General features: G+C 39.9%; 1 protein-coding gene across 2 annotated transcripts in view; it reads right to left on the bottom strand.

Annotated features, from left to right (window-relative positions):
• Positions 1 to 6,709: 6,709 nt before the first annotated feature.
• Positions 6,710 to 10,837, bottom strand: part of tulp4b (TUB like protein 4b) — a 30,102-nt gene continuing 25,974 nt past the window's right edge. For both annotated transcript variants that reach the window (XM_051647302.1, XM_051647301.1), the window contains exons 16-17: positions 7,491 to 10,825; positions 6,710 to 7,372 (exon numbers count right to left, since the gene is read on the bottom strand). In XM_051647302.1, coding sequence (XP_051503262.1) covers positions 7,256 to 7,372; positions 7,491 to 10,825 — 3,452 coding nt within the window. In that variant the 3' untranslated portion in view covers positions 6,710 to 7,255. The remainder of the gene's footprint in view (positions 7,373 to 7,490; positions 10,826 to 10,837) is intronic.

Genomic DNA, 10,837 nt, shown 5'->3' with positions numbered 1-10,837 from the left:
AAGCCCTGTAAAATAAGACTGATATCACTGTTTTTAATTTAATCATGCACAACAGTATAAAGACAGACCTACAGCATTTTGATTTAGTAACTGGGTCAATGATGTGACACTATATATATATATATATATATATATTATATTTATTTATTTTTGCACAGATCTATTAAATTATTCAGAAATACATAAAAAAATTTAATTCACACAAAACAATTAAAATTGTTAATTAAAAAAAAGTAAACATTTTAAATTCTAAAGTTATTTTGATATTTTTTTCTGGTGCTTAAAGTAAAAAATGTCATATGGTCTAACCATCCGAAGACAGTAAAATAAAAATAAATAAATAAAAATAATTCAAAGTCTCAATAAAATCTGAAATTCTTGAAGAAAATGTAGTAGTGTGGAATATATTTTTTAATCATTATTTATTAAAAAATAAGCAGTGAGAAGCTTTGGCTCTGACAGTGTACTGCCCAGAAACGGCTTTCCAGCCGGGTGCTTTCCAGTGGCCCAAACAGGGCATTAAGTATTTGGGGATTTTATTCCCAGAAAATTTGTCTGATTTAGTCAGAGTTAATTTTGATCCCTTAATAAAAAGGTTTTCGAGTGATGTGGGCAGGTGGGCTTCATAACATTTATCGATGATTGGGAAGGTTAATGTTATTAAAATGAATTAAAACGTATTAAAATGTCTACATTGCTCGAAAACCTTTTTATTAAAGGGTCAAAATTAACTCTGACTAAATCAGACAAATTTGTTGGGAATAAAATGCCCAAATACTTAATGCCCTGTTTGGGCCACTGGAAGGCACCTGGCTGGAAGGCCATTACTGGACAGTACGCTGTCAAAGCCAAAGCTTCGGATTTAGACCAGTTGACTTTGTATCCTGAGAATTTGGAAAAGGAATGAATAATTCTGTGGAGGCAAGGCATAGATCTAGTAGGGTCAGAGACGAATAATAAAATATCATCTGCATAAAGCAGAATTATTATGCTTATGCGCCACGCCTCCCACTGTCACCCCTGGAAAATCATCCTCCTTTCTTATCGCGGCTGCTAATGGTTCCAGGGCAAGACAGAACAATAATGGGGAAAGAGGGCAACCCTGACGGGTGCCCCTATCCAGAGTAAAATAATCTGAAATCCATTTGTTTGTACCGCTGCTACAGGGTGTCTATAAAGTAACTTGATCCAACCAATAAACGTAATCCCGAACCCATACATTTCAAAATCTTAAAAAGATAATCCCATTCTACCATATCAAAAGCCTTTTCGACATCAAGTGAGATGGCAGCGACCGGAGTCTGATCATTCGCCACTGACCACATGATATTGATGAAACACCTAATATTATCAGAAGAGCTACGACCCGAATAAACCCCACCTGATCTATATGTATAAAAGATGTCATAACTTAATCGGTTAGCCAAAATTTTAGCCAAAATTGTTACATCTAGCTGGATCAGGGAAATTGGATGGTAACTTTTACACTCGCTTGGATCTTTGTCCTTTTTAAGAATCAGACTGATCCGGGCTTGTGTCATGGTTGTTGGAAGCTTCCCATTCTTTAATGATTCAGAATAAACTTCTAACAATAGTGGAGCCAGTTCTGTAGCATAAGATCTAAAAAATTCAGCGGCAAAACCATCTGGCCCCGGAGCCTTGCCTGTAGGTAAGGACTTAATTACCTTGTCAAGCTCCTCCAAGGTTATCTCAGAATCAAGAGAGTTTTTTTTGCTCAGTCCTCAGTTTAGGGAGTTCTAATGGTTCCACAAAGTTTCTAATATCTTCATCAGTAAACGAAGACGTGGAACTATAAAGATCAAGATAGAATTCTTTAAAAGCATTATTAATATCAATGGCCAAGGTAAATATTTCACCACCAGCAGATTTCACTGAGGGAATGGTAGAAAAAGACACTCTCTGCTTTATATATCTAGCCAAAAGCTTCCCTGCTTTGTCACCCGACTCAAAGTATGACTGTCTTGCCCTGAACAACCAAAACTCCACTTTCCGTGACAAAATAGTATTATATCTGTATTTCAATCGAGTCAATTCTCTGAGACCATCAGACGACATTCGGCACTTCAGCTCTGCCCCGGCACTTTTAATATTTACTTCCAACTCCAAGAGTTCTCCTGCTTTGGATTTTTTTGATGAATGAGTCATACTGTATGATCCATACTGTATGATCCTACCCCTAAGAACTGCTTTAAGTGCCTCCCAAGCTGCCCACAGAAGATACTGAGGACCAGTTGGTCTCCATATAAACACTGATTTCAGTCTTTAACATTTGTTGAAAATCAGGATTTTGCAAAAGGGATACATTAAGGCGCCAACTATATGATTTACTTTTCTCTGTATGTGGCAACATCTCTAAGTTCACCAGGGCATGATCGGAGACTAAAATGTTTCCAATTGAGCAATCAACAACAGATGAAATGAGGGACTTAGAAATAAATGTAAAAAAATCTATTCAAGAGTAAATCTTATGAACTGATGAAAAAAATGTATAATCCTTACCAGATGGGTTCAAAGTCGCCAGATATCTGCAAGACCTAGATTTTTACACATCCTGTGAAGTGTCAGTGTTGCTCTAGGGGGTTTACACACTTTTGCTTCACTGTGATCAAGGACTGAGTCCATCAAAAGATTAAAGTCTCCTCCCAATATTATATCATGAGGGGTGCCAGCAGCTTGCAACATCCCTTCAAGATCTATAAAAAAGCCCTGATCATCAGCGTTAGGTGCGTAAATATTAGCCAAAATCAACATTTGCCCCTGAATTTCTCCTAAAACAATAATGACTCTTCCTAATTTATCTTTAATATGTTTGAGACATTTGAATTGTAGATGCTTATTTATCATTGTAATGACTCCCCTGCTCTTACTTGAACCAGCACTAAAGAAAACATGTCCACCTCATATCTTACCAAATTTTTCAGCTTCCTGCGGGGAAAGAAACACAATATCATATTTCTTATGTTTAAGAAAAGAAATAACCTTCCTTCTTTTTATAAGGTGCCCCAACCCATTCATATTAACATTTGACATATTGATATAATAAAAAAAAACATTGTGTGTCAAAAACAAGATTACACAGACCACATTCCCCATTAATGCAACAATCAAACCCCAAACTTCCCCCTGAACAAAACAAACAGAAAAAAGAAAAACATGCGCATTAACCCCGCGCACGACAGCGGCAACCGGCGTCAATCCCTCAAAACTAAAAGAGTCCATGTACGCATGCGAGAACCCCCACGACAACTTTGCCAAGGGATTATTCAAGTCCGGTGTTTCTGTACAAATTTTGTGAGGCGAAATTACATAACAGAAAATACTTTGTAAAACAGACCCCAGCCAACAGGCAGAATAACAGAAAAAACATGTAGATTCATTCACAGAACCGTCTCGAAGGTGTGTTCCTACACAAAACAAACTCCGGCTGATAGAAAGCTGTTCAGTTTCCTCGGACAGACAAACAATTGTTCAGTGAGCCGGCTGTTATGAGTGCAGCAGATGACATAATCATTCTACTGTCCCTTAAAAATACTCCACAAAAACAAACTCCAGCCAACAGGAGGCATAAGCACAAAGAACGAACAGATTTATCCACAACTGTCCTGAAGTAGTGTAATTCCACAAAACAAGCTCCAGCCACTAGACGGAGCCAGCACGAAAAACAAAACTGGCATCCCAGTTCCTCGGATGATCAAGAGCCTAACTAACTCAGAGGCCGCGCAAAAAAAATAAAAAATAAAAAATAAATAAAAACTTACTCAGCCCGTCAACTTTATAAAAGACGTCCTTTATGTGAGCATGTAGATATTTTGCAATCATCCATAGTGTCCATTCTCGATCTGGCCGGGAACTTCAGTGTAAAAAATATCTTCCGTCAATACAAATGTTTCTTGGAGTCATGCCATAAAACAAACTCCAGCCGCTAGGCAGAGCCAACGCAAAAAGAAACAAAAATGGCACCAAGCTTTCTCAGATAATAGAGTTCCTCAACCGCGAGTCAGTCCACTAATATAAGAAACATCAAATGGCTTACTCCAATGTATTAATGAAGGAGAGTGCCTGTTTTGGACATGTAAATACTTAGCGACCATTCTTCGTTTCTATTCTCAGTTTGGCCGGGAACATCAGTGCAAAAGCTATCTTCTGTTGGTGTAAGAGTTTCTTACATTCCCTGAACCTATCGCGTTTCTCTCTTGTCGAATTCGCACAGTCCGGGAACAAGAAAATATTATGATTCTTCCAAGAAAGCTTTCCTTTGCTCCTCGCCTGGCGCAACACGAGATCTTTATCGGATGCTTTCAGAAATTTGGCCAGAATAGATTGGTGCCTATCTCCCTCAGCAGATCTATGAGCTGGGACTCTGTGAGCTCGCTCGATTTCCAGTTTATGGCCTGTTATGTCGAGCAGACTCGGGAAGAGCTCGTCCAGGAATTTCACCATATCTCTATGGAGTGGTGGTGGCGTAGTGGACTAAAGCACTGAACTGGTAAGCAAAAGGTTGTTGGTTCAATCCCCACAGCCACATATATTGTGTCCTTGAGCAAGGCATTTAACTCCAGGTTGCTCCAGGGGGATTGTCCCTGTAATAAGGGCACTGTAAGTCACTTTGGATAAAAGTGTCTGCCAAATGCATAAATGTAAATCTCTGCCCTCTTCATGCTCAGGAATTCCAACAATTCATATGTTATTCCTTCGGCTTTTATTTTCGAAAGATTCCAGTTTTTCCGAAATTAATTCCAAATCTGTTTTGGACGCGGGCAGATTAGTGGATAATTCCCTTTCCGATGACTCAAGATAATCGATCCGTCTGTCAACTTCTGTCACTCTTGTAACCAGCTCAGAGAATTTTGTTTCCACCGCCGTAATCGATCGACGTATTACAGCGAGATCTTCCAAGTCAGCAACAACCTTCGTCAGCATCACCGACATGTTGGACATCTATATATATATATAGACTTTCAAAAGACTTTCACACATTGTAAATCTCTCTCTCTCTCTCTCTCTCTCTCTCTCTCTCTCTCTCTATATATATACAGTATATAATGTAAGAGTAGAACCGTGAGATGGTAATTATTATATAATAGTTATTTGTTGTAATTAATTAAATTATTAATTAAATATAATTATGATATTGTAACGATAATGATATTGTTAACATTATTTTTAATATTGGGACCACTAACTACGTTCTTAATATTGTTGTTAACAATGAGGAAAACTATTACAAAATACACCCAAAACAAAGTAAAAATAACAATTCTACAACAATGGGTAGCCTATAATTCTATCATATAATTAATTCTTAACAATATTGTTGTTAGTAATTTCTTTGCATAACAGTTGAAGCAAACTATATTACCAAATACATCAAAATAAAATTTATAAACAATAATTTTCCTTCAAGAATGAAACATAAATGCCGAGCGGGGACTTCTGGCAACACTTTCAAGCGACGACTCGGTTGGGAATCGTTTTGTTTTACTGGTTCATTGAAATGAACCGTCTGAACGAACCGATTCGCTAACATGCATCGGACCTCTAAACGCTTACAAGCAGAACTATAGAACCATGCTGTGAACACAATTCATATGCACCATCTAGACGTCAGTGCAATAACAGCCAACCAACAACATAAACTTACAGTAAATACTGTCAATACAACTACAACTTTTTATAACAAGAGAAAGATGTATTCAAAACTAGCAATAATATTCATAAATTTGATCAAACTAGTTTGATTTTATTTTGTTGACTTTTAGTCTACTGTACACACACATTCTAATACTTCCAAGACATCCTTTAAATACATTTTTAAATGTACATTAGAATAATTGAGCAATAAATCACAGTTCAAGCCTCACATTCCACATAATTTTAACTGGGTCTGAATAGCCCAGTACAAAGAGGCTAGAAATAACTGCAACTGCAAATCATCAAAGCATACAACATCAATAATAAGAACAAGTGCTTAAAATTGACCATATCAACAGTTAACCCACTCTCAACCACTGTCTGGCTTACACCAAAAATGTGAATAAAACCTGATACAATTACTGAAAAAATAAATAAATAAATAAATAATAATAATAAAGGCAGCAAGTAGGCCTAAACAACAAATAAATCAAAACATTGTTTTAGCTGTTTTGCTTTAAGAAATATTAAAACAGAATGAATAAATAGTCAAACAAATAGACTGAATATAATAAAAAATGTCCCTTTAAATTGTGATGAAACAAATTACAAATTAAATTAAGACAAAAGATTAAAGATTATTAAACTCAGGAATGAGGAAAACCCCTGTCCTTCACATCAACTTTCAATTCCATTTTGATTCCACTCATTGCATAATGTTTTCTAAGTTTAATTTATATTGTGACATAAGACGTTTTTGGATAAATTAATGCATACTATATAGTCCGTGCTAAAGTGTAATTTTCAGGTACACTGAACATAGTACATTTGTTTAGGTACATTTAACTACTGCACTTTTCTGTCATGTCATTGCATGACATAGATCCTATTACATTATATTTTGCATTAATTTAAAAAGGCTCCACCTCTGATTCTGTTATTTTTAACATTAAAAAGCAATGATTTGCTAAAAAATACATTAGTGAGGTACTGCAGTAACACAGTGTGCAAATAATGCAATATAATTTGAGACATTTAATGTATGATACTTTGTGTGAAAAAAAAAAAAAAAGATTTTAACCATAATAATAAATTAATTATAACTGGAATATATTATCTCTGATTTCACTTCATGGAAGTGAGTCGTTGGGATGTGAACATTCAAACATACAGTAAGCATATTTTTACTCATTTTCAAAGAATTGCTGACAACAAACGACAGTCAAAAATCAGTCACATGAAAAGGATTGTGGGGAACCTAAAAAATATCAGGAAAGAACAAATAAAAGAAGGTGGGGATACAAAAAAGGAATTGAATAATCCATAATATAACATCTATCTCAGACTTTAGTAAGTAGTTTTACATTTCATTACACCACTAAATATAATGAAATACATTAAAATCAATCAAGGTGAAATCATGAAATAACTAGATAACCTGTGTACGTCTTGTGTACACTGTGCCTGAGAGAGACCAGATCCCTCAGCTACTAACTGGTTTTACACAGAAGGTAGCATGTTATGGCAGCAGAGAGACATTACATAATTTTTTAACAATATATTTTTTATTTGTTCTCAAGGCCAAGATTGCTAGAGGGGTTTTCTATTTAAGTCTTTGAGTGACATTGGCCAAGGCCACAGCAAATGCCTGTACTGCTGAGAATGGATACTGAAAATCCAGGATGTATGCATTGCCATCGATTCTGCCAAACTGCATTACCTGTAACAGGGAATTATGTGTTAGATGCAGAGGAATGGTTGCAGAGTATAACTTTGTTACTAGAGACTAAAGATTGATAGTGTTATATTCAAATTTATGAAAAAAAAAACATGGTTACTTGTCGTCCATCAAGCTCAATCTGAAAGTTTTTGGCTGACTCTTGTGTCACCCGTCCTCCAAAGTCAAGCTGGTAAACTTGGGTGGCTTCATTCCACAATGGCTGCTTGTTGGCCATGATGTAAACAAAGCCTTGGCTGCCAAGACTACGATCCTCTCTCTCGTTAGCTTTGCAGCACTTAATCTCCTCAAGTTCACTTGCAGTTCGCAGATTACGCTTGCTCTTCCATCCTTTCTTGCTGCTCTGGCTTTGGTTCATCAACTCGTCACCACTAATGAAGAGTTCAGGTTCACTCTCTGAGCTGTCCTGGAACTCATTGGAGGTCCTACTCAGTTTTTTGGCCTTGTTCAATGGCTCTTTCTGCCCTTTAGTTTTCTTCTTCTCCCTGCTGCCGAGCCTTGGGCTGGAGATCAGGGAATTGAAGTCTGACAGTGTACGAGTCTCCTTCTTTGATTTTCCTTCAGAGACGCTGGACATGTTTGTCTCTTCCACCCTACTGTCACGCCTCTTACAACCCTTTTTGCTGAACCTCTCAGCTCCCTGTGGAATTGGACTCTCATTTAGTGAGGACTGCTCCTGAAAGCTCTCTCCAGATTCAGCGACCACCTCCGAAGTGCTTTGATGGTTCAAGAGTTCAATGGGTGGAGGAGGAGGAGGGAGAGGAGGTGGTGGTGGGGGAGGCGATGGTGGTGGAGGAGGAGAAAGAACTGTTTTTTCCAGGGCCTGATGGGTCTTACTGGGGAGTGTGGCTGAATGGTCTGGCAAGGGAGGGCAGGTGCTGTATGTGCTCCAAGGATGCAAACTCATTGGATGGAGCTGAAGGTTGTTGCAGGAGCTAGCCCCTGGATACATGGGTGGCAGAGTACAACAACCTAGATTGGTCATATTAGCAGGATAACCTGGGGGCAGGACTAATGTTGGGTCAGGTTGGCTGAAAGAACTAGATATTACCATATCATTGGGACCACATGGCTGTGCAGGACTCTGCAAAGGCTGCAATTGAGGTACACCATGACCTACCACTGTTGGAAAGGGTGAAAGAGACAACTGATAAGCTGAAGGTAGGGTCAGAGAACTTGGACTGGGGGGAGGCTTTGTTGGAAGGACAAAAGGCAGTCGGGTCATGTCCAAGTGCTGTGGTGGGCTAAGTATAAATGGTGGTGGCTTATGTGGAGGAGGTCCAGTCAGCATATTTTGCTCTTGAGGTATCCAGAGTTGATCTGTTGCAGAAGAGTCCCATTGGTAAGGTGGAGGCCGTTTAATGGTCAAATTGACATCCCCAAGCGTCAAATGTCGCACTGATTTTTCAAGATGACACTGTTGACTTAACGTCTCATCTTCCGTGAAGGCAGAGTTCACATAAACAGTTCTGTCTCTATTGTTGTCAGTGGGACTCAGGAGGTTATATGAGGACTGGGAAGCTAATGGTGATGCACTCTTGGAGTGCACAATTATAGCGCTATGCTGGGCCCCTTTGCCTGGTGGAAACTCTTGCCTCACCACAGTTCCTCCAGCAATTCCACTGCTGTTGGTGCCACCACCAGTTACACTTACACTCGTGCTGCTGCTATTACTGCTACACTGGGTGCACGTATACAAAGCCGTGGGGATCCTAGGCTGATAGGACAGTGTGAGGGAGCCATTCATTTTTGATTTTGTCGGTAAAGTCCTTACTGTGTCCACCATTTGAGAAACCTTCAGGGAGGGTTCTCTTCGATCACGACGCAAAGTTGCATGAATCAGACTGCTGTCAATCCTCTGTGTGGGACTTTTGATTGTGTTGATCTGGCTGGATGTTTCAGGATAAGGTGGTGGGTCTCCACTTGGTATGGAATATCGAGGCACGGAGAGGCGACTGAGGGTTGCTGAACTATACGGCAGCTGGACCTTCTTGTTCTCAGAAGAGGTTACTTTCAGTGTAGCGGAGCTGCCCATGCCTTGCATCCCATAGGCATTTTGGTTTCTTAACAGGCGTCTCCTTGGGCGACACACCTCCTCCACATTCCCGCTGCTGTCAAATGTTGTGATCCTTTCATAGCTTAGTGGAGTTGGGTATTGAAGGCCCACTGGGTGAAGAGAGAATTCGTCTTTAGTTAAGCATGGGTCCGTTGACAGCGTATTGCCATTCTCGTTGCTTACAAGAAGACCTGGAGGGGCAGTAGTGGGTACAGCTGCTGCAGCAGACACCACTGTACCTGGATAAGGTGGCGGAGGGTTTATCTTGCGCAACTGAACCTCAAGAGTGTCCATTTCAATGAATGACTGCGGTCGTGAGGAAACCTTCAGAGGGAGGACTTGTTCTCTGTCCAGTGGCTGGTCTGAATGTGGAATTTGAGGCATCAGCTGTAACTGATGCAATGATAAAGTATAGCCTGAAGGAGGAGGCTGTAGGGTGATTTGCATTTTGAGCTGCTGCTGCATTTGCTGATGCTGCCTTTGCATCTGTTGATGCTGCAGCTGTATTTGTTGATGCTGCTGCTGAAGCTGTTGCTGCTGCTGCCTCATCTCTTGAATTTGTTGTCGAATTTGTTGCTGCTGCTGCTGCATCTGTTGTTGCTGCTGTTGCATTTGCTCATGCTGGAGCTGCAGTTGATGCTGCTGCTGTTGGAATTGTTGTTGATGCTGTTGATGAATTTGCTGCTGATGCTGCTGTACTTGCTGCCGAATTTGTTGTTGCTGCTGCTGTTGCATTTGTTGCTGATGCAGTTGCTGTTGTTGCAGCTGCTGTTGATGCTGCTGTTGCAGCTGCTGTTGATGCTGCTGTTGCAGCTGTTGTTGATGCTGCTGTGTTTGTAATTGCTGCTGATGTTGCATGTGCTGCTGCTGCAGTGACTGTGGATTCAGCTGTTGTGATTGATGTATAAATTTCAGATGCTGTTGCTGTGGTTGTAATTGCTGCTGATGCTTTGATTGTTGATGATCTTGTTGTTGCTGCTGTTGTTGCCGTTGTTGGTGGGATTGTTGTGGAAGATGATGTGGTAGAGGAGGAAGGGTTCCACTCAGAATGTTACTCATTTCAAGGCCGTTGAATATCACCTGTCCAGGGGTAGAGTATTTTGTTGGCACTGTGTACTGTGCTGTCACAGTGTCCTGACTATGTTCAGATGCTGTTGCATTAGCTGCTGCTGCTGCTGTTGATGCTGCAGCAGCCGCCACTGCAGTGGCCGTGGGATTCGTAAGGACATCAAGTTGAATGTTCTGATTGGCTAGAAGAGACTGAACGAGGCCTATACTCTGTGTAGGGGACATGGCTTGAGCAGGGCTGTGAATTGGGGCAATGGGAATATTAACCGTGCAAGGAGGATTGTCGGGTGACACTCCAGAGGGTCCCATCACTAGAAAAAGAG

The sequence above is a fragment of the Myxocyprinus asiaticus genome, chromosome 20, assembly GCF_019703515.2.
Source record: "Myxocyprinus asiaticus isolate MX2 ecotype Aquarium Trade chromosome 20, UBuf_Myxa_2, whole genome shotgun sequence".
Classification (NCBI taxonomy): domain Eukaryota; kingdom Metazoa; phylum Chordata; class Actinopteri; order Cypriniformes; family Catostomidae; genus Myxocyprinus; species Myxocyprinus asiaticus.
Note: the sequence above shows the minus strand (reverse complement) of the source record. Positions and strands in the feature narration are given on the sequence as shown.